Genomic DNA, 24,291 nt, shown 5'->3' with positions numbered 1-24,291 from the left:
GCACTTTAATTCAATTTCTTGTCTTTTCCTTGAAATTCATTACTGTGTATTTTATGAGGAAAATGTGCCTAAATTGAGATGAATGTGTCCCAGTTATTTTTTTCCCTTCTTCTTTTTTTCTTTTCTATTTTGCAATATCAGTGCTTCACAGCATCCTCAGTGATACACTGAGGACATTTCCTGCTCCATTCTGAGAATGCTAAGTGTTCCAGTACTGAGAAACAGGGGGACTGTGAAAGAAATTCAGCTTGATTTAATTAGGAAAACGGAACAGGGAGTTAGAGAGAAAATGTTGCATGAGGCTCTTATGCTTACAATCTTTCTTTACGCATCATAGACTGCATGCAGCAAACATGATAACAAAACTATTGGAAAATAAACAATTTAAAAATGTGAATCACGTGGAATGGCCTTTTCGATAATACACACAAAATGTGCCAAAGTTATGGCACTCTTTTCCATGGTAATGAATGATTGCCATTTTCATGCACCTCGTTATTCAGTTGTGGTCAAAATTTTAAATACACTTTGCAGTATCTGCAAAATGTTAATTATTTAATTTACCAAAATAAGAGGGATCATACAAAATGCACACTATTTTTTATTTAGTACTGATCTGAATATTTTACATAAAAGACAGTCCACAAGAGAAAAGTATAGCTAATTTATATAAATGAAAAACCCTTTTCAAAAGATTACATACTCTTGATTGTGTTGTTGCTGGGATGATCCACAGCCTTTTTTTTTTTCTTTTTTTTTTTTTATATTGATATTGATATTTGTTCATGGGTCCTTTGTTTGTCCTGAACAGTTAAACTGCTTGCTCTTCTTCAGCAAAATGCTTCAGGCCCCACACATTCTTTGGTTTTCCAGCATATTTCACGTATTTTGAACCCTCTCCAACAATGACTGTATGATTTTGAGATCCATCTTTTCACACTGAAGACAACTGAGGGACTTTTACATGCAACTATTACAAAAAGTTCAAACGCTCACTGATTCTCCAGAAGGAAACACATTAAGAGCCTGGGGTGTAAAGTTTGTGAACTAGAAGATCAGGGTAAATTGAATTTAAGAACAGCGGGGCAGTTTAACTGTTCAGGAAAAACAAGTGACTTATGAACAACTATAAAATGAATAAATAATTAAATCAGCTGTGGAACATCCGATTAACAACACAGTATTAAGAATCAAGTGTTTGTAAACTTTTAAACAGAGTCATTTTTGTAAATGTAACTATTTTTTTCTTTTGTGGACTATATGTTAACGTATTTTATTTGGGTCAGTACTAAATAAATAGAAGATAGCAGGCATTTTTTACTAACCACAACTGTATATCAAGAACAGAAACCATACCATACCATACCATAAAATTTCACATGTATTACATTGGTATAATGTCAGATAACCAAGTGGTTCTCATCTGGTTTTAATTCACAACCCAGATTTTACATTGGACATCAATTAGCAATCGAACACATAATGCTGGTTATGGCATTTCTACCAGTTAAAGAGACTTGTACCACACTTACAGTATGTAAGTACTGTTATTTAGTTCATCAGCATTTTTTGTTATTCACCACTGCAATATAACCGCTACAAACAAAGTGACATTATAATCTGATCACTGATTTATTTCGTGGACTAATCTAGTAACTTTTTTGTCAGAGCTATGAAACACATTTTAGCTACATTATGATTTCCAAGCATTAAGATAGCAGCTATAGTTTAATTTCTAATGGTTGTCGTATCGCAGCTAATCTTGCCCTAGAAACAACCCACGCATGTCAGCCGTGTCCAGCCGTTTGGCATAAGATTATACATATTACCTAGAGAGGCGGGGCCTGAAAGGGGGACTGGCACTGACGCAACCCAGAAGGCGTGGCTTGCGTTCTGGCGTTCCTGCCATTGAGAGGATTCTGTATGCGGTGACTCGGGCGGAGTAGGCTTTATTTGTCGGGAAACGAGCTCAATCATTAAGTTAAAGTATTTAAAAAACGCTCATTAGCGTGTTGTAATTTATCCTACTACTGGAAGTTACTTCCCCGAAGACGCGTCGTATAAGGTGTGTTTTATAGCGGTTTTGGTGGGTGAATTTGGTGGAGAGCTGTTTAAACTGGAGTTACGGGAAGCGAAGGAGATTTTCTCGGCCCTGGCTTTCATGAACGGGCCCCTTACAACTTACTAAAGTTCGCAGACATACATCAGATTCTCTCTATTTTCACTATTCCCCGGTAAGTATGCATGTTTTATGAAATATGCAATGCATTTAGGATTGGTATGTATTGGAATGTTGATATTAAGGGAGGTTTAGAGGGATCGCTTTTGCGGTGTCGATTGTTCCAGTACAGCGTGTCCCAACTGCATTCTATTATAGGCTCTCCGCTTACTTTACATTAACACTGGCGATTTATTTTCTACCGCCACTGTGCGTTTAGCGTTGTAATTGAAGTCGCACGGTTTCTAAGATTATTTTGCGTATAAATTGATATGTTTCGCTTTTAAAATTAATCTGTTAAATTATTTAAGGATAACGTTAGCAAATATGCTAAACCCGACCACGCAAGATTAATGTAAATCTATAAATAAACGCCACATGTTATGAGATTACACCGTCAGTTCTGTTTTAATGTATCCGCGGTGTGTGATTTGTACCCGATTTGGTTGTGGTATTCGGTCTTAATAGTGCACTTTAAAACTATATAGTTTCACCTTAATTTTTTTTCTTTTTCACAATGGGTTAGTTTATGCTTAGTTAATTTGTTTTACATTTTATTTCAATGTGGCGTCGATTATTAATCGTAATCTGTTACATGACACTTAATCGAGAGTTTTTGCTCGGTCGGCATTGCGACTCTTTGGAGTTTCTTCTGCGCCATTTGAATTTTTATTCTCATTTGTGCACACAGTGTGTATCTACATTTGTGTGTTGTTTTATCCTTTTGACGCTTTCTCAGTCGACTTGTCAGTTTTTTTTAGGCATGTGTTGTTTACAATTTTTAAAGAAGTTTAGTGTTTCATGACTGCGAAAGAAAAATAATCTTGATATAAATCATTTTTATATGTTAAATAAGATTACATTTATCTTAAAATTGCTGAAAAAACAAGCATTCACTCTAAAGCGGCAGCAGATTTATAGCCTATTGTTGTTTATACTATTAAGCTACTACAACAAATAAATCAATAAACTGCTGCACACTTTTTAGTTTTTGTTTTTTTTCATTTTATTTGAGCACCTAATGTGTGACATAGATTTACATTGTTTTCCCATTGGAAGTCGAATCTGTGTAATTGAAGTGCTTGTTGTATGGCGTGTGTAAAAGGGCTTCTCTTCTGTGTTGCAGGTTCGAGTTACTCTGTGAGATTCACAGGATAAGGCCTTACACAGATGGGAAGAGTGTGTATGAAGCACCTTGAAGGTGCACCCAATCATTGGACTATTAGTTTCACATAATCCACTCTTTGTGGGAATAATAATAATATTTTTTTGACTCTTGCCTCTCATCCAAATATTGGTTCAAAGAACCTTTGTGAGCAATCATTATCATTTTTGTGACACCAAAAGTTTGAGACGACGCCATCAAAATGAGTGCAGAAGGATATCAGTACAGAGCGCTGTATGACTATAAAAAAGAGAGGGAGGAGGATATTGACCTGCATGTCGGGGACATTCTTACAGTCAATAAAGGTGCACTACTTTCAGTTGGTTACACTGAGGGGATGGAGGAGAGACCAGAGGAAATCGGATGGTTGCCTGGCTTTAATGAAAGCACTCAGGAGAAAGGGGACTTTCCTGGTACGTACGTGGAGTTCATTGGCAAGAAAAAGATTTCACCACCAACTCCCAAACCAAGGCCCCCAAGGCCTCTACCAGTGGCCCCTAGTCCTGCAAGACCAGACTCGGACTCTGAGCAAAGTAAGTGAGCTATATATTTATTTATTTTTCATGAATGTTATTTTCAGAATTTTTGCCACATTTAGGCATCAGAAAATTTTGCTAACAAAATTCAAAATGCTTATGTCTCAAACACACTGTTTACCATTTAAAGCTGCTGTTTAGATAGTTGCTCACAGAAGCTCTATATTGTTAACCTTTAGATTAATATTTGGTCACCAGAGTTGCTTGGTTTCGTTGGATCCCAGGGTGCATAATTTTAACTAACGCTCCTTCCTCTTAACTAGATCCATTCATGCTGATGCCAAACCCACGTGCCTCTCTCAAAATACCCACTCGCCACTTATTCCATTTTCGTAACATGTGACCATATTTTACACCACCATTTCATCAAGAGATTGAATTTATAGCTGCAGCACTCGTATGTCCCCTGAATATTTAAGGCTGTTTAAGGTTCCTGTGTTCCTGTGGCTCAGTTATAGAGCATTGCATTAGCAGCGCGAAAGGTTGTGGGTTCAATTCCCAGGGAACACACATACTGATAAAAAATAGAATGTATAGCCTGAATGCACTGTATTGTAAGTTGCTTTGGATTAAAGCATCTGCTAAATGCATAAATGTAAATGTAAGGTTTTCACTGGTCTATGGTTCATAATTGCAAACATGGCAGGAAGCCCAGATCTGGATGAAGGCCTGCACACAGTAGTTTGTAATTGTCTGGCATGGCTGCATCTTTCACACAGCCGCACTATGAGCATTCAGAGCCCCCATGGCTCCTTTAACATATCACTTAGCTCTCTTATTCTATAGTTTTGGTCTGCGCTGTCTTTTGTGGCAGCTATGACATTTCTTTTCTAGTGATGTGACCAGCAACTTCTAAAAAGGCTTGATCTGTATATTTATTGTACATGATTCAATACGGATTCTAAGGACACTTTCACGCTTGAGCTTCTGTTGACCTAAATCCATTTGACGAGTTTCCATTTGATTCATTTGAGTTTAGTTTGTGTGGAAATGTTTGTCAACAATCATTATCTTTGCTCTTCTGTTTGGTGACACTAAATGGCACAGAAAGCAGATTGAAACAAAGTGTATTAAATTGAACCCATACAAAGTCAGTATTCTCTTATTACTTTTTTCCTTGGTTGTCATGGTGACAGCTAAGTTAGCAATTTGTTTTTAAGGTTATGGAACATAGTTCAGAGTCATTGCTGTTGAAAAGCAGTGGCAAACTTGTGTGTTACTTCCTAGTCATGTGTGGTTTGATACATAAAAACACTTTTTTTTTTTTTTTTTTTTAATCTTCGGCAAGAGCTATTTTTGTGTGATGAAGCCCAACTAAATGCATATGCAGATCTGGATGATGGCCAAAATTTATGGCATTATGCTTGTCACACACTAGAAACCGAATTCAAACCCTGATCCTCCACACCGCCACTAAATCCACATAAAATTCCAGCTCTCAAACCTAAGGAGTTTTGACTTGGAAGTGATTATTCAAATGACAGAATCTTAGGTTGATTTACACTGTATACGTTTAGAAAGAAATTCTCTGGTTTTTCTTCCTCATTTGAAATGACTTATGATTTTTTTTTTTTTTTCATGAATTTCCCGTAGTCGGTCTATTTGCATAACTCTTGCATAAAGAATCAATGCAGAGAGAAGTGAAATGCCAGAAAATGGTTCTCATATTGATGCTTGTGGTGTTTTGTCATTCTGGCAAATGTTATTCTTGGTAGTGCTGGGCAATATGGTTAAATTGTATTTTTTTCAGTACGTGTTAACCATATCTTACCAGTTATTTTAAAGTCCTTACTATAAAGCATGTCTCATGTTTAGGACAAACTGGATTATGCACTTTTCTCACAGTAGCTCACTCTGCCTCATACCATGTGCCTATTAAACATATATCGTGCAAACTTGATATTGCCTAGCCATATATATATATATATATATATATATATATATATATATATATATATATATATATATATATATATATATATATATGAGAGATAGAGAGAGAAAGAAATCCAAATAGAAAATGAAACTCCAGAGCAAGCTGAACTCATTTTCTTCTTTTTTTTTTAACACTGAGAAGGAAAAGTCTTGTAAACCAATTCAGCAACTTGTTCTCCCTCTTAGTGTCCATTATAACAGACTAGACTGTGATTTAATGTGTAATCGGAACCATTGCATCTTTACTCCCAGAAACTGTCAAATGTTTTTCAGTTCCAAAAACTATAAAAGTCATAGTCACCAAAAACATACAAGTCTGGTCATTTACAGAGGAAAACCCATAAATTGACATTCACAGAAATCTTTGTGGGACAGCTTACATTTAAGTTTTTTTTAGTGTTAACGTGATGGTGTTTTCTCTAAATGGTGTCCCCTCCATACTATTAAAAGGCAGAACTGAAATCAGTATGAATGTATTATGTATTTAAGGCACCCAGGTTTCACTTCTCAGTTCCTCACTGTGTTTCAGATTTATTAGCCGCCACCGAATGGTCTTCCAGATTTATCTTGATCTCTCTCCTCCCTAGTTCTCTTGTTTCTCCATCTTCCTCTTTGAATTTTTGGTTTATTCTTCTGGGGCCAGACCTGACAGAGGAGATTAAGGGGAAGTGTTGAGCTTTGGGCCTCTCTCTCTCTCTCTCTCTCTCTCTCTCTCTGAGCTGCAGGGTTTGTTCAGAGAACAGCAGATGTGGAATTCCAGTCCACTCTGGCTCCCAGGCTTTTTATTTATTTATATTATTATTATATATAACGCTAACATTTTCCTTTCTGTGGGCCTCTGGAGTGAGAGGATCCGTATGTGCCCGGCCCAGCTTCTTGTTTTTATTTCTTGTTTTATTTGTTAAGTTAAGCCATTCTTGCTAAAGCTTGGAACTTCATTCTGGGTCCATAAAATGTATTGCTCAGTTTTTCCTTCACTTGGGTTCCAATTTGGACATTGGAATTTTTCTCTGCGTGACTCCAAACAGGGAATGAGATCTTTTATGGCTTTGACGTCTTCTGTACTATGAAAATTAGAGTTCCTCTTTATCCACTAGTGTTCTGTTTTATTGCATGGAGAATGATAGTAGCTGTTACACATACAGTATGTTCATAAGTACTTTCCAGCATACTTGGTTGGTTCCCACAAAATCAAAATGTACTTTTTATTTCTGTAATATTTCAGTGTTTATTATAAATCATTCATCCATGCGCATCATAAAAAAAAATAAAAAATAATCTTAGTAAAACTAAAAAAGTACATTCCCCTCTCACAACGACATCTTTTCTCTGATAGCGTGTGGTGCGAAGGTGGGACAACCTATCACTCACATGTAGGAATGTAATGATTAACCGTGAGCTGGTTGAGAATAGATTCAAATATGTGACGATTCAAATCGGTTGAGATGCTGAACAAATCGCGATTAATTTAGGAGAAGGAGTTTATATCAATCCATGTCTGAGGGGAACTTACTGTCTTTAGAAAAGTTTTTTTATTTTCATCTCGCCTCTGTATAATGCATATTAAAATGCAGTGGTTGCTTCTAATTTGAAATGGAAAGTTTATATGAAGATATTTATTTTATTTGTGTTATTTATTTTATTTACGGCTTGTTTTAAAATTTCAGTTTGGTTTTGTTATTTAGGTTTACATTATTTCAATTTTGTAATTTAGCAGACGCTTTTATCCAGAGCAACTTACAAATGAGGACAACCAAAGCAATCAAAACCAACAAAAGCGAAATATGTGAGTGCTATATTAGTATATTGTTATTATTGTAGTGTTATTTTTCAGTTTAAAAAAAGAAATGTGCAGTATTTTGTCCAAGCAAAAATAAAAGGATACATTTAATTCATAATTCGTCTCATTTTGTTAAAAAAAAAAAAATCAATTGTGAATCGAATCGTGAAATAAAAATCGTGAATCGAATCGTGATTTGAGTGAATCGTTACATCCCCACTCACATTCCCAAATAACCAAGAACCACACTAGATTTGTGTTTTTTTATTTTTTTATCATTCAAGAAGCCATTTCACTAAGGTATACCTCACAATAGGAAAGATGAATACAACTTCTGTTTTTTGTTGACTTGCTGTATATAGCAGTAGAATGGAATTTTTTAATGGCCAACATATTATTCAATAATAAATATGAAGAAATAACTAAATAAATTTGAGCTACACTGGTCACGACAGAGGACTAGTCATCCAAAAACTGATTAGTGCTAATTTTTTTTTTTACCTTTGGTATTTTAGCAGTGCTGTGCTTAAAGCTGTTAGTTGGTTTACAGTTTTAAATGTAATTAAAGCTAATATTCCTTCTGAATGTTTGGCTAGTGTTTCTTGAATGTCCCATCACAAGAATTATGTTTAAGACCCATCATGTAAAAAAGAATAAATGAAACATCCATCTGCTTGATATTTTTGAATATGACATCTTCCATGCACAGTTGGACCAAAACTTGTTACTGGTTAGTGCATACAAGTCCATGCAAGGCCCGCATTTGTGTGTTTCATGAGATATGGCAATCTTTTAGCAGGAGATTGCGAAAGTGATGCAGTTTGTGTTTGTTCAGTTTGAGATGCTATCTTATGTACAGATCTGTTGTGGTTGTTGTGTTTGTTCATTTAAAAAAATTCAGGACATCACAAAAGATTGAACTATTTAAAAAATAAATGTGCGAAAACTGTCAGGGAGAACTGTGGCAGTTAACTGAAAGTGTGAGCTTTTGGGGGAAAGCTTTGCTGATGTTTGAGATAATGTGCTTCTCTCCTTTTCGGTGGCCTCTTCAGTGCTCGACTGAACATCTGCTGAATGGTGCAGCTCTGAGGGAGAACTGTTGCTGGGTTTTTATAAAGAATGTGCACTTCCCCTAACCAAGCAGTAAACCAATAAAAATGGCAAGGTACCAAAAAAAAAAAAAAAAAGAATATGTAAAATGTAAATTGTAATATAGCCTAGTTAATTTATATATTATATTTTTTTTTAATAATGTATTTGTTTAGGTACTTTTATGTATCTTGAAGTATCACAATAGATGTAGATTTATTGTCCGCATTTAGCATTATAGTAATATAGTCATCAAAATTATAAAGTGATGATGTATTTAAAAAAATAATAATAATAATACAAATTTAAACAACTGTTTCCCACAGACTTACACTCTATGTGTAACTCTGAACAAATTAAAAATGTATCTTCTGAAGTGACCAGCTTTGTCTAGAATGCTGCACAGGACATTTTTTTCCAAACAAATTAGTGAGGTGCATCCTGCTATCGCTTCAGGTTTCTTTCCCTGCTAAAGATGTTGCTCCTATGCAGGGTAATGGTACTCATTAGATCATCGTGGTTGTAACCGGGGCAGGACTGGTTTGTGGCAGTGGGCGTAATTGTGCACGTTCCTGTGGCTTAGCTTGAACAGTTTGTGCCCGGTCGCCACATTTAGCATCATGACCAATCAGTACAATCATCTCTAAGTGCTGGTGCAGTATGCGGCGAAAAAGGGCTCTAGCAAAAAGAAAACTTGTGCTGATACAGTTGACCGCGTTTGCCAGGACATGGAATGGCCATTACACATCCACTGTTTTAAAGCAAGAAAAACTCTGTAAGATAAAATTATGTGTTACATAACAGTCACAAGAGATCATATCTGTCGAAGCCTTTGGGTCAAAAGTGTATTGAAATTGTGTAATGTTACCAGCGGTTTATTGTTGGAGTTGGTTATGTGAGGAGACATGGAAGTGTTTGTATACAATACAAACTAAACATCCCACAGCATAATGTAGGTTCTTTTTTTCCAAGCCCATGTAGTAGAGCTGAAATCCAAATTCAAGTTAATTTTAGTAATTTAGTTCCTTTAAGCTCTGTGAACTGATTGGTCTTGAATGACTTTAAAACATGTTTATAAAAACATGATTATTTTATGAATCGGACACCACAACATTTTACTGAACTGTTCCAAAGTACTCCATATTATGTATTATAAGGTCTGACTTTAGTAGTTGATTTTCATTATTGCCAGCAGGTCTGCAGCAGGAGTGTGTTGTGTTGACTGATATAATATTGATTTGCCATCAGTGAACAGGCACTGAACAGCTAAACCCTGCATGCAAACTAAACCATAAACACTGAGCTCATTAGAAGAAATAAATGGATTTTCACTCCAGGGGTTTGAGAGTGTTACAAGCTCTTAAAGCAACCGGAAAAAACGAAGAACTTGTTATCTTCATGTAAGATCACAATGAATTTGTGCTGTTTTCAGGGCATGAAGATTGAAAACAGAAATAGCCCATCTGTGTCACAGCATTATTTTTCTGCATAACCCTGAATTAGTAGCACGAGATATATCTTGTGTGCTGTGATCGTTTGATGTGTGCTTCCTGAGGTTTTTCCTGAGCATTTTCACACAGGGCCCCTTTGCTTTTACATTGAGAGTTCACCCCTGTAATATCTGACATTGCTATTACAGTAGATGTTTCAAAACATCAGCACAAGTGCCTTTTTGTCTTAAGTTTTTCAGTTGAGAAGTGGCTTGTTTGAAAACTTAATTTCGTCTGATGATTTGAGCTGTTACTGTTTTATACACATTTAACATTTTCCTCATTGATATAATTGTAATAACATTTTGGAAGCTTATTTCTTTTGTTGTGTGTCACTGTTACTGAAGATTTAATGAATAAAATTGATTACCTTTACATGAGATATTAAATGGGGGAGAGTGGGGGACACCGAAAGGATACATTTTAAAGAATCGTCAAAGAGCCCCCCCCCCCCATATATAATATTATATGCACAAATATTCACAGTAACCAGAGCAGCTGATGACTAATGGAAACAATGCATCCCATAGCATAGAAACAACAGGACTGCTACATTCAGACACTATGCGTGTTCAGACATGCACATGGACTCCCTTTTCTAAAAGTTGCTATGGCAATCAGAATCTGCAGCCCACCTGATTGGCTTTCTGAATCTAAGCTGGGCTACTTTCTGTCTGATTTCTGTTTTTTAAATTTGCTTGCAGAGAACTAGAGGCATTTTAAGCTGTTTTTCACTCACCAATGTTGCTAATGTTTACCCTTTGCCCGTAAAGTCTTACAGCACTTGCATGTCGTGAATGCATCTTAAATTGTTTCCATTTCCCGGTGATTGCGTGATCTCAACTGCACAGCTGGGATAAATTAAGCCTAGTAGTTGAAAACAGAAGGCGTTTTCATGTGGATCTTTCTAGAGCATTGTTCACAGGAACACACTTTGCTAAGTTCCCAATTTTGCTACTCTCAGTGGGTTGAAGAGCTTAGCTTGAGCATAATATTGCATGAGTTTAATGCACAGTGCAGCCACTCTTGCTTGACTGCCCAGTTCTTAGTGTCACTTGCTTATACTTTGCGTGTAACACATCACACAGAGAGTGGTCAGACTTACACCTTTCAACAAATAATAATAGCCAAAAAATCTCATTGAATTACACTGAGGAACTCACCCAGCCCGAAACTTTAGGATGGGCTTTTTTTTGACCTTTGACCTTTGTTTTGCACCTAAGTTCAGTTCCTCTTTAGATACACAAAGATCTTGGAGAAGCTCTCTCAGGGACATAGTGGAACCTTGAACCAAAACATTTGGACTATTCCACTATCATCAATCCTGAACGTCATTCTATCCAGCCACGCAAAAGGCCAGTGCTATCAGATCACCCAAAGTTACTTAGAAGCAACTCAATCCCCCCTTCCTTCTAAGTCTCGCGTCTCCGTGGAAATGCCCATCCAACACATGTAAATAAACACAAGACTCTTAGAATACACAGTTCTACTGTGAAATGGGCTGTGCGTCATAACATTTATTTATTTTATTTATGTTGTGATTCCAGACCACTATAGTGTTACTCAGCCAGTTTCGATCTTATGGCATAGCTATTTCACCAAACATATGTGGAAAATGTAGATATATATTCAATTCAAAGGCCATATTTTTCATCTTTGACCAGAACATTTTGAGCTAAGGTAAATTTAGCCCAGAGCTTTGAATCTGGATTCTAAGAAGCATTGGGCTGGATTAGGTGTCTGTCTCGGCGCAGCGTACCAAAGTGACACTACTCCAAATTTCTATATGAGGAATCTTTCGTTCACTCTCCCTGCCTCGAGTTCAGCAGTTCTCAGAAAATGAATGACTCTCCTTATGCTCGATGTAATGGACCCCAGATGCCTGTTGTCTTTCAAATTTAAGTTCAAGAGAACGGGTGTGATATGAGCTGAACTTTCTTTGCTTATCTTCCAGGCTAGCAAAAAAAAAAGTCCCAGAGCCTTGGGACTAAACAAGACCATTATTTCTAATGGCTTAAACCCCCATTTCCTCATGTGTGGTTATTTTTTTTCCCATTTAGGCAGCCTCCAAACTTTTAATTTCAGCAACTCCTTCTAAGAAACTCTGCAAACTGTAAAGATACTCTTGATACCTCTATGAAAAAAGACTCCGTAAAGGGAATCCATTCATGATCTGTGGCCTTGGATGCTGCTAACAGTCAAGTCTTTTAGAAATCCAAGCCTTTTAAAATGCTGTGCAACGAATCCAAATAAAGCTCAAGCCAGTCCCGCAGGCCTTTCATGCCTGTACCTCAGTAACCCTCCACCCTTCTCCAGCAGCTGCATATTGCGGTCTGTTTGTTTTAGCCTTCTTGTCCACCTTCGCTGTACACTTAAACATATCCTACAGGTCAGCACCAGCCCTGAAACCCCCGCCAAGGCCACACTTAGATGTGCCGTCCAAGTATGCTTCTTGCTGCACCACATAAATACATGAAGACCATTATTGATCCAAGTGACTGTGGACTGGGTCATGGTGTAAAGTTCTTGTTTTCATTGGAGGCTTTGAAATTATGGCATTTGGTGCTTAATGAAAAGCTAGTAGATGTTCAAAGGTACCTGGCGGCTTTTTGATGCGAGCGTTCAACTTTCTCTCCTCTAGGCTCAAGCTCTCTTTTAGACCTGACGGAGCAGTTCGCTCCTCCAGAGATAGCTCCGCCTGTGCTGCTCAAGCTCCTTGAGGTCATCGAGAAGAAAGGTGAATAGAAGCCATCACACATATTTCTTTCTCATGTGTATGCCGTAATTACTGCATTTTCTACATGTTAACTCACATTAAAACTCTGTACAGGTCTAGACAACCCTACGCTCTACAGAAACTTCACTGCTGGAGGAGGCTTGGATGTCAGACAATGCTTTGATAGTGGTGAGTGACACATTGTTAGCAGTTGCTACTTTCAGCTGACTGGTGCGATGCTACAAATACTTTACAGTAGGGTCGACAATATTGGGAAAAAATTACATTGTGATTATTTTATTTTTCTGCGATTATATATTGCGATATGAAATCTAATAAATTTTTTTCTTACAAAAAAAAATGGGGTGAGCACACTTACATTCTCATTTTAAATGATTTAAACATCGACAACATTGTGTCAATTGATTAATATGCGCGAGGCAGAGAGAGAAAGACGGCGCTCGTGTTGTTTGAAGACAGTAAGCGTGCGGCGGGGGCTCTCTCTCTCTTTCTCTCGTGCTCTGTCTCTCTCTCGCGCGCTCTCTTGCGCTCTGTCTCTCTCACGCACGCTCTCTCTCTCTCGCGCTCTCTCTCTCTCTCGCGCACTCTCTCTCTCGCGCACTCTCTCTCACGCTCGCTCTCTGTCGCACGCGCGCTCTTTCCCGCGCTCTCTCTCTCTCTGCCCTGTTAAACTCACAGGAATTAAAATTTTAAAACTGCTGTGAAATTAATCCGCGAATCAGATTCGTCAAGGGCCGTACAGTTAATGAATAACGGATCAACCACACATTTTACAAATTATATGTCTGCATTTCATTCCCCATCGTACTCGGTCATCTCTCTTTACACCGTGTCTACGCCAGACACAAAAGTTGTCGTGCGGTGCCGCATCAGCTAAAGACACGACAAAGAGACTGTTGAAAATCAGTTGAATTTGGTGTCAGCACATCATAAACAGTCACTGTCAGGGATTTATGGTGACGCATCCATGTACAGCATCACTCATTATACTGAGTTCTATTGACTGATGTATGTATATTAATCTCTATTATAGATCAGTGGTTCTATAGTACACATCCCCCAATCCCCCCGACAAACGACCACCCAAAAAGTCTTGTTGATTATCGTAGCTAAAGCTGGTTAAGACAGTTGATCAAAAAGATTTATCGCTTGTCTCTTTTTGCTGGTGCTAGCTTCATTCCTGCCTGGCTTACTGATGTCTGTGTTCTTTAAATCAGATGCTGCATCGGTGGATCTTGATCAGATGGACCTTCAGATGTTGTGTGACTGTCTGAGGAGGTATCTTCAAGATCTACCGCAGCCTGTCATTCCCTCTGTGGTCTACAGTGAGATGATACGCATCGCTCAAGGTGGGTTTCCATAGGATTACTCCATATCAATATTAGACCAACAGCCCTACAACTCTCAGAGGATTTAAATGATATAATAATAATAATAATCCGTATTTAATACAGCCATTTGTGTCATTGGATGTACTCTGGGATGAGATGCCAATTCTCAGCTTGCCCATACATAATATTTAAACTGCCATGAAATGCTGTGGTTTAAGTCATTTTTAACCTGGTTCATTTCAATGTTTTAGCTATGTAAGTACAGCTCTTATGTTACAGGTTAATTTTTTTGTAATCTATCAAATATCACAGGTACAATAGCTTAAAGTTTACTTCTTCTTCTTTAGGTCAAATCAGGCTAAAAAAAAATTTTTTTTAAAGGATTTTAATCAGGTTTGCACATTTTAGAATAAGGGCTTTCAGTTATTTCAGTTGAAATGTAGGAGATCTTTTCAACAGTCATGTTCAGTTATGATATCTCCTGTTCATTTTTCATAAGTGGTCTGGTTCATTATATGGTCACTCTCAGAACTCCCGTTGTCCTTCTAATTAAATTTAAGGGCCTTGAAACCAAATGATACATGGAATAATCCGACCATTTTTTGTTGTTCTCATTTCATTATTAGAGCCACAGGGTGGTGCTATTGTTCTGATGTGTTAGCCAGATGGCGAGCCTCTTACAATGGTAATAAGTAACACAAGGAGTCCTCATGAAAGAAGAAAGTTCTGCACAGTCCCATGAAATTCTAAAACCAGAAACCAGACTCCTCTAACAAGATCGTGTGGTTGTATCATCACAGCGCGTGCTTTTATGAGTACACATGTTCCAACTCTTATCTGATTTTGTGTCTACAAACCCCAGCCGAATCTACAGCAAAAAGTATTCCAGGTGTTGTATTGGTAGTTGGCTTAAGGGTGTTAACTTTATCTGCCTTTGTGTGTGACTGAACATTCTGTCCTTGTGCTGAACAAACTGTAGCCGGTGTAAACTACTAGCACGTAGTCCAGATTTAGAGAGAACTCATTTTTTTTTTTTTCTTTTTTTTTTTCTTCTTTGCAGTACTCTTTTGGGTAGTGTACAGTCACGTGGCTGGAAACAGGATATCTGTGGTTAATAGGCCTAAAGCAAACTTGAAACTTATCTGCGACATCAGCGTTGTCAACCAATCACCTCTCAGTGTACCTTACTCACTGTGTCACTTGTCTCGCTTATGATCTTGTGCGGTTAGTTGCACGCTGAGTGCAATTTTCCACACGACTGCATGTTCACTTTTTTTTTTTGCTTATGTCCTTGCTGATTATTGGTATGTTTAGCTCACAATAAATACATAGCTCTGAGACAAAGGTCAAGGGAAGTGTTCTGACGACACTGTAAGTGTATGGATGTGAGTGTGAGAAAGGCATTTTTTCAAACAGTCTTCTATCTCTCTGTCTCTTCAGAAGTGCAAGGTACAGACGAATGTGCACATCACCTGCGGCTGGTGGCCAGCTCCTCTGCACTTCCTCCACAGTACTGGCTAACCCTGCAGAGCTTGCTGCGCCACTTCTACCGTGTATGTCAGGCCTCAGCAGCCAACCTGCTTAGTGCTCGTGCCATCGCTGAGATCTTCAGCCCAACACTCTTTAGACAACAGCCCACCAGGTACATCCTCACACATCACATCACATTGTTGTCAGCTAGCTTGTTAGCAAAAAACCTGATGTTTCATTTCTCTTCCCAGCTGTGAGCCCAGCCCAGAGGCACACATCAGGATAATTGAAGTCCTGGTGACCAGCGAATGGAGTGACAGTCAGGCAGCTCCAGGTAAATACACTATAATGCTGATTACAAACCACTCTAAGACAATGGTTCTCAACCAATAAGTTATTTAGCTAAATTAACAATCCTAATTAAAATGGTAACAAAAAGAAACTTTAAAATTGACATCATATTTAATTGGTGTTATTGAAAATAGGCAGCATTGAGTTTGAGACACACTGCTCTAAGGTTATGTGTACTTTTAAGGGTGTATACTTTTATTCTTTTAGTCAGGACAAAAGTCATTGGTGGGGGAAAAGGATAGTGATCGCAAGCTGGATTCAAACCAATGTTGTCCAAACATTGAGCCAAATACAGAGTACCTTGGCTCAGTGTCTCAAACATATGCACCATTATTTAAAGTATCAGAGTAGGTGGAGGGCTGGCAACACTGGGAAGAAGATTGGGCAGGTAACTGATAAACTGCATGTAATGGACAGGCACCTGAATTTGCTGCATGGGCCACCTTGACTTAATAGTGAGTGCTGTCCACTAGTCTACAGATCAGTCTGATGTTCACACTTGTGCATCAAATCAAAAAGCAAGAACTGCTGTAAAGAAAAGAGATAAAAAGGAGATAGCCAGCCCAATGTGTTTTTTGCAGCAAATGGAAGAGAGCATTGATTTACTTTATATTTATTTGAAATAGCTGTGTCCTTTTACTTCAGCAGTGTGTAATCTTGGCTGCAGTATAGCACTTTGATATGAATGCTTAATGTCTGAGAGTGCTCTGTGGAAAAATCTGCATTCCACTCCCTTGCTTTTGTGGGTCCGGTTCATTCAGAGATGGGACAGACCACAGAGACACTTCTGCTGTGTGTATGCTGCCCTGAACACAGACCAGTTGTCTAGTTGGACTTTTATAGGACTAGTCTCTCTCCCTGTCTTTATCCATCTATCTCTCTCTCTCAGGCTGCCGGGGGCCCCAAGTCTGGCTGTGTGACTGTTTAAATGTTTTATTACCTGTTAGGGCCTATTTATACCTTGCCCTGGCATGGAGCGAGCTCAGCTGTCAGTAATTTGCACCTGCAGGAGGCTGGGTTGGGCGAGCCCAGACTCAAAACCACACTTGCCTCCTTTCTGCTTGGGCAGCTCAGTTTCTTCCTGTACAAGCTTTCACACAAACACGAATCACACAAGTGCCACTTTTAACTGGAACTTGTTGCCCATACACGATTCCTGCACATGTGGCGTTGGGTAGCAGTAGATGTGCGTTAATTTGAGTGCAAGTGTGTGTGTGTGCCTGTTCCTAGTTACTGGGTGGCTATTTTAAGATGATGGAAAAAGGCCCACTTGGATTGGGTTGGACTGAAGTGCGGTTTGCTCCACAGAGCTCTCTTGTTCGCTTGCAATGGCGGCTGTTCTGTCTTGCATGCATTCTCACACACTTCCGAGGACTTTACTCCACCCCCCGGCCCCCTCCTGCCTGTGCCTCATTCCCCTCCCAAAACATAAGGGTGCACAGCTCAGCAATATTCGAACCTGAGCAAGTTAATCATGAGACTGAACCTTTGGAGCCAGACGGAGTGAATGAGCTGAGAGAGAGAGTTGATTAGCAGCAGTGCGATCCCAGCAATCATTAACCCAGCCATCCCGGAGCAGGAGTCATTCTCCACCCCTCTCAGATCTGCTTTATTTCTTCGGGCTCTGCGGTTTCAATCTGTCGCACTCAGCTTCTCTTTAGCAACTTGGATTTTGTTGGATTTCTTCAAACTGCCCCCATTTCTTTAGACGTCTGCACCAGTTGGAATATTTTTCAAAAGGACTGTCTCTTGGATTTACCAAGAATTACAAGAAATGCTTCTCGGACTTACCTGCTGAACAAAAGGCTGCTTGGCTTCTGCTGAACATGCACAACTTGCAATGTAAGTGTGTGGTTTTGGTTTGTCAGGAAGTTTGGTGTAATGATTGGTTACTTTTTCTCAAAATCAGCAAAATATAAAAGTCGCTTCGGGGAGTTAATTGGTTTTTCAGAGGCCATGATAGTGGCTCTTCTCAGATGTCTTATTTTGTGTCCTGTTCTGGCTCTTTCACTAAAGCTCTGACTTGTATATCCTTGCTTCTCCACTGTGCAATTGGCAATTGCCTGTGTGTGTCAAGACTAGCACAAGTGCAACCTGCTACGAAAAGTGGGTTAACCTGTTTGACTGACACTGGCATGTCTGAACACGCGAGGTGAACATGTTGTATTATTCATCGGCTCCAAAAAATTCAGGGTATTGAATATCTTTAAAACGCAAGTCAGCTTAAATGTTAAACTAAAATTTTCAATTTTATTTTTTGTTAGCCTATATATGAATATATATATATATATATATATATATATATATATATATATATAACAAAATATATATATATATATAACAAAATATATATAACAAAATATATATATATATATAACAAAATATATATATATATATAACAATATATATATATATATATATATAACAAAAAAAAAAAAATATATATATATATATATATATATATATATATATATATATATATATATATAACAAAATATATATATATATATAACAAAATATATATATATATATAACAAAATATATATATATATATATATAACAATATATATATATATATATATATATAACAAAAAAAATATATATATATATATATATATATATATATATATCTATATATATATATATATATATATATATATATATAGATATAGATATATATATATATATCTATATATATATATATATCTATATATATATAGATATATATAGATATATATATATATAACAAAAAATATATATGTTAATGTTGGAAGCGGTATGCTACACGTGTCCACCTGTGGGACTGACCAGCTGAAGTATCTTCCTAAGCTGTCCTTAGAGTGCTGAACATGACAATAGTCCAGGTTCCTGGGGCCGTTTTTAACTCTACTTGGAACTGCAGCTATTTCAAGCTCAAATAGCTGATCTCTCCCCTCCTACAGTCCTCCGTGAGTCGCATTTGGGGATTATAAGAAGTATTTCCAAGCCATGCCTGCCTCCCGACCCGGCCTTGTCTTTGACGTAGGGACTGCCTACGTGCCGCTATAGCAGTGATCAGTGCTCTGCTTTTGTCTGCCTACCAGCAGAGGGGCCATACTGATCACTTCTGCTCAGAGGCGGGGCATTGCAAAGCTGCATCACAGATACAGGAAGGGAGGGGGTGACAGAGAAAGACAGTCAGGCTTCAGTTCCTTACCTCATTCGAAAGATGCTCTGCTGCAGCGCACTTTGTCTGTGATTTACCTCCCTGCGTCTGACAGCATTGAAACAGCTTAGACAACGCTTATGTTGTACGTGGATAAAGGACTGGATCACATACTTCGGAGCAGATAAATCTTGCTTTTGATACATTTTTGCATTGTTGACTTTTTAATGGACAAAGCACTATTGCAATGACATCACTGCACTCAGGACTTGGAAGAAATAAAAGCAGGTGATGAGGCAGGAGTGGTCAGCAACAGTCCTGCTGCACCATTGGCTGGGGTAAGTGATGTAATGGCTTTCACTGATCCCACTCTCCAAGGCTTTTCGAAAAATTTTCTCAAAGCGATGAGCAAGATGAACCTGGATTTATTATATCCATTCAGAGGAGGTTTGCCAAGAGAAATGTATGCGAGTCCTTCCGGATATGCTATGCACCATTAAGCATGGCAGATTTAGAGAGCCTGAGACTTGACGATGGATCAGACCTGCTGTTTTACATAGAAATAGACGCACCAGGTAACTGTTGAAGTTGGTGCATTCCAAACGTGTCATTTTTAAGGCTTAATTTGACGGGTGACTGGTCTGTCCGTGGTATTGGATGCAAGCTTTTGTTTCAAAACAGGTGTAACATTTGCGATTGACTTGTTCTTACGGTGACAGATACATTTATCTTGCGTAGATTATTGTGAGTGTCTCTCCACAGAGGATGCGTCTGCTTTATGTATCACAGAGCATTGGACGATTTGTTGGTTCGATTCTTGTAGGTTTTTCTGCATGTTTCATACTCTGATTGCACTATGCAGAAAATGCTTAGTGACGATAGTGACTGAAGCGAACAAAGGAGAGACAGTGAGTGTGCATGAGATTGTGGTGGGGGGTGTTGGAAGATAAAAATAGCCCACCGCTTCAGCTCTGCCTCATGCTCCACGGAGACTGCACTGCCCCCGCTGTTTCTCGTCATTCAGCCCAGCAGCCAATCAGATGCAACCTCTGTCTCTATCCAGCAAAGCAACATGTTCTCAATGGTTAGGGATTCTGGCATCAATGTGCATATTGCAATGCTTTAAAAAGCCCATCAGTGGGTCTCTGCATGCTGTCAGATGTCACTGCTTCTAGATACAGTGCTAATTCTGTTCTGAAGCACTTGTTGTCAAGCAATGTTTCATATAACTGATATCATCAAATCCAAATTAAAGGTCCTTGTTCCCTTTTGTATCTCCATGAATTATACATGAGATTATGAATCTCGGGAACAGCTTATGTGGTATAATGCTGGCCAGATCAGAAAATGGTGATGAAATGAAGAGGGTTTTGGAAGAGTCAATGAAATGCATTCTCAGTAAAGAATCTGACTCCCTCAGTAAAGAATCTGACTCACTCTCTGAGTGCTCGAGAGACATGTGCTCAGCTGCATTTAATGAAATGGAAAACGCTGGAAGGGGAGGAGGAAAGAATTCTAGAAAACTGCAGTAACCACTGCATGCTTTGAAAACATAACTGTTACAGTTGGAAGGAAACATACATTGCTAACTTGACAGGAAAACACCAAAGGATGTCTTTGGGGTTTTCATTTCTCCTCATCGGATTAAAGCATCCTTTAGTTAAACTGTTATTTTGTATCGACACATAGGTTTGAGCATGCCTGCACATGATGTCTGTGTAAATGACCTTGAGTGCTGCTGGTTCATCAGCAGTTCTGGTATCAACCAGTTTCTCTCTTTCTCTTCACAGCACTACCCCCCAAGCCACCCAAACCAACGTCTGTCACCAACAACGGTATGAACAACAACATGGCTCTGCAAGATGCTGAATGGTACTGGGGGGATATCTCCAGGCAAGTTCTCATCAAACGTTTGGTCAGATAAGCATGCATTAAAAAAAAATGTTTACTTCATGTAAAAGTTTTACTCCCTTTCTGTTGCAGGGAGGAGGTCAACGAAAAGCTTCGGGACACTGCTGATGGTACATTTTTGGTCCGAGATGCCTCCACTAAAATGCATGGGGATTACACACTGACACTGAGGTACGTTCTCCTTTGTAAAACCCAAATATGTCTGCATTTCTGCATTTAGGGTGCTGGCCTTGACTCTGGATTGATCCAAAAGATTGGTCTAAATGCTACTTTTTATTGGCCATATAGGAAAGGAGGTAACAACAAGCTGATCAAAATCTTCCATCGTGATGGAAAATACGGCTTTTCAGACCCCCTGACCTTCAACTCTGTGGTTGAGTTGATCAACCACTATCGGCACGAGTCTCTCGCCCAGTACAACCCCAAACTAGATGTGAAACTACTATATCCTGTGTCCAAGCACCAACAGGTAATCATCCTCTAATTTAACTTCACTGTAGATCATCACGTTTCAGTCGGAAACATTTTATTTGATATGTTTTTTTTATTTTAATGCATTTACAGGATCAGGTAGTAAAGGAGGACAACATTGATGCTGTTGGGAAGAAGTTGCACGAATACCACCAGCAGTTCCAAGAAAAGAACAGAGAGTACGACAGACTCTATGAGGAATACACTAGAACATCACAGGTGTGCTCTTAAATGCATGTATTGTAGATGATTGTCTATGTGTTTCACACACAGAGCTCGAGAAAAGCTCTTCAGGGGAAAGCTCGCATTCTGACATGCTGTTGTTTGCTCACTAGGAAATACAAATGAAAAGGACTGCCATTGAAGCTTTTAACGAGACCATAAAGATCTTTGAAGAGCAGTGCCAGACGCAAGAACGGTACAGCAAAGAATATATAGAGAAGTTTAGGAGAGAAGGCAATGAGAAGGAAATCCAAAGGTGAGTCTTGAAGCTGAGAACATCCAAAGTAGTCTTTGGGGAGCATTTCAGAAGTGTAATGCAATGTTTCAACACAGGATTATGGTCAACTATGAGAAGTTAAAATCCCGCATCAGTGAAATTGTGGACAGCAAACGCCGTCTCGAAGAAGATCTGAAGAAGCAGGCGGCAGACTACAGAGAGATTGACAAGCGGATGAACAGCATTAAGCCTGACCTCATCCAGCTCAGAAAGACCAGGGATCAGTACCTCATGTAAGTAGCTCATACTCCATAGGTTCTACTCTTCAAATTTAATACACAAGACACAATCTTGCATTCGGAAATGGAGCTCAATGTAATATAACAAATTATTTTTTTTTGTTGCTGTGCAGGTGGTTGACACAGAAAGGGGTCAGACAGAAGAAACTCAACGAATGGTTGGGAATCAAAAACGAAAACCAGGACGAGTGAGTATTCTGCTTATCACATTATAGCCATTTGATATTTAAAAGTTGTACTGGTTACTAAATCACACTCTGCACTTCTACGCTAGTCAATACTCAATGGTGGATGACGATGAGGATTTGCCACACCATGACGAACGTTCCTGGAAGCTTGGTAACATTGACCGGAAACAGGCAGAGACCCTTCTGCGGGGCAAGAGGGACGGGACATTCCTGGTCAGGGACAGCAGCAAAGCTGGATGTTATGCCTGTAGTGTTGTGTACGTATCATTTATTTTTGGAGAGTTGCTAGTTGTTCTTACCGTAATCTCTGTGCAAGATTTTGAGGGTGCATGTTGAAATATGAAATTGCAAAAGGCACTGATGACTAAAACCATCTCTTTTTCGTCTTGCAGTGTGGATGGTGAAGTCAAGCACTGCGTCATCAACAAGACACCCACAGGATATGGCTTCGCTGAGCCCTACAACCTTTACAGCTCTCTGAAAGAACTGGTCTTGCACTACCAGCATACGTCCCTGGTTCAGCACAATGACTCTTTGAATGTTACGTTAGCATACCCAGTCTACGCACACCAGAGGCGGTGAGGACTCGTGAACACACCCTTGGGACTCGTTGCGAACACGGGAGTTGAGAAAGGGCCTCCCCTCGAACGGAGACGCCTCCAGTTAGGCTGCTACTGAGGGCTGCTTTTTGCCTTGAATCGACCATGTCGGAAAGACAAGAAAGCAAAACCCAAAACGAACATTTCAGCCAGTCTGAATGTAGTTTTCTTTATTGAGTTGAAACTGCTAAAATGTAACTCACTCTCCCAAAATGGAGGACTTTGGAGGCCTTTTCCAAATGGTGCTTGTTCATTTCAAAGCTTTACCCCCTGCTGGAATGTGGAACATTGATTAGACTTGTAGACAGCACCCTTTTTTTTTTTCTAACTCATGACCTGCTCAGTTCAGGTCCCCACTTGGGTGTATGTGTGTGTGTTTGTATGTGTGTACGAGAGAATGTGATTTGACCAAAACTCACAGAATCTGAAAGCTATCGGGATGTTCAACATGATGTGTTAAACTTTCACGAACAGACCATGGAATCAACTGATCAAATGTAGCAAGATGGCACTTTTCAAAACAGTATCTGTTAGTTTTCCTGTAAGAGACTCCTACATGAACGTTGATATGACACGTCTAGTCTGAAAGGAGCAGCGCAAAAAGAAACGAACGAGATGCTTGGCATTTCTGTTGTTAAGCATTATAGTGACAGACTCTAAATACATTTCTGCTTTATGGACTGGCAAGAAAGGAACTGAAATGGACTTCACACTGTACATACAGATAGCATCTAAAGCTATGTGACAAAACCATATTGTACCAAAAAAAGAGCAGCTCCTTCTCAGTTTTATTCTTATATGCTATGCAAATTCTGTATTTTCCATCTTCTCTGCAAAGTTGTGAGTTTTATTTTACATGTTGCTAACCATAATATAAACTTGTTTTTATTGCTTAAAGTCTTTTTTTTTTTTTTTTTTTTTTTGGTAAGAGGATATTTTAAGTGTCAAAATGCCAAGAAAGGTGGCTTCAGTTACAGAAGAAGTGAGGAAAAAGTACTTTTATTACATATTTCTTTATCAGCCGCTGGTAATATTAAAGAGAGAGTATTTTATTAGTCTTTTTCACTTGGAGCTGATTTTCTCTTGGGCAGAGCCTGGAGGACATTAGTGCTGCTTCTGTCTACAATAATGGTGATA

General features: G+C 38.7%; 1 protein-coding gene across 6 annotated transcripts; it reads left to right on the top strand.

Annotated features, from left to right (window-relative positions):
• The first annotated feature begins 1,916 nt into the window (after positions 1 to 1,916).
• On the top strand, positions 1,917 to 24,051 carry LOC132133423 (phosphatidylinositol 3-kinase regulatory subunit alpha). Of its 6 annotated transcripts, none has more exons than XM_059546233.1 (16): positions 1,917 to 2,234; positions 3,345 to 3,916; positions 12,855 to 12,950; positions 13,044 to 13,118; positions 14,168 to 14,299; positions 15,722 to 15,923; positions 16,003 to 16,085; positions 21,038 to 21,144; positions 21,235 to 21,329; positions 21,447 to 21,627; positions 21,723 to 21,848; positions 21,965 to 22,107; positions 22,185 to 22,361; positions 22,481 to 22,555; positions 22,642 to 22,812; positions 22,948 to 24,051. In XM_059546233.1, the coding sequence occupies exons 2-16, from the start codon at positions 3,586 to 3,588 to the stop codon at positions 23,135 to 23,137; spliced, it is 2,184 nt and encodes a 727-aa protein (XP_059402216.1). In that variant the 5' UTR covers positions 1,917 to 2,234; positions 3,345 to 3,585; the 3' UTR covers positions 23,138 to 24,051. The 6 variants fall into 6 exon arrangements, with proteins under 6 accessions (XP_059402216.1, XP_059402224.1, XP_059402239.1 ...); XM_059546241.1 differs by having other exon boundaries at positions 1,918 to 2,234; positions 21,038 to 21,140; positions 21,231 to 21,329; XM_059546256.1 differs by lacking the exons at positions 1,917 to 2,234; positions 3,345 to 3,916; positions 12,855 to 12,950; ... (2 more) ...; positions 15,722 to 15,923; positions 16,003 to 16,085 and adding an exon at positions 17,557 to 17,944 and having other exon boundaries at positions 21,038 to 21,140; positions 21,231 to 21,329.
• The last annotated feature ends 240 nt before the right edge of the window (positions 24,052 to 24,291 follow it).

The sequence above is a fragment of the Carassius carassius genome, chromosome 4, assembly GCF_963082965.1.
Source record: "Carassius carassius chromosome 4, fCarCar2.1, whole genome shotgun sequence".
Lineage (NCBI taxonomy): Eukaryota > Metazoa > Chordata > Actinopteri > Cypriniformes > Cyprinidae > Carassius > Carassius carassius.
The sequence above is the reverse complement of the archived record's forward strand: the minus strand, read 5'-3'. Positions and strand labels throughout refer to the sequence as shown.

Coding starts and splice junctions, on each gene's coding strand:
- LOC132133423 (XM_059546233.1), top strand. CDS start 3,586: ATGAGTGCAGAAGGATATCAGTACAGAGCGCTGTATGACTATAAAAAA. Junction 14,300..15,721: donor GATGATACGCATCGCTCAAG/GTGGGTTTCCAT, acceptor CTGTCTCTTCAG/AAGTGCAAGGTACAGACGAA. Junction 22,813..22,947: donor TGTTATGCCTGTAGTGTTGT/GTACGTATCATT, acceptor TTCGTCTTGCAG/TGTGGATGGTGAAGTCAAGC.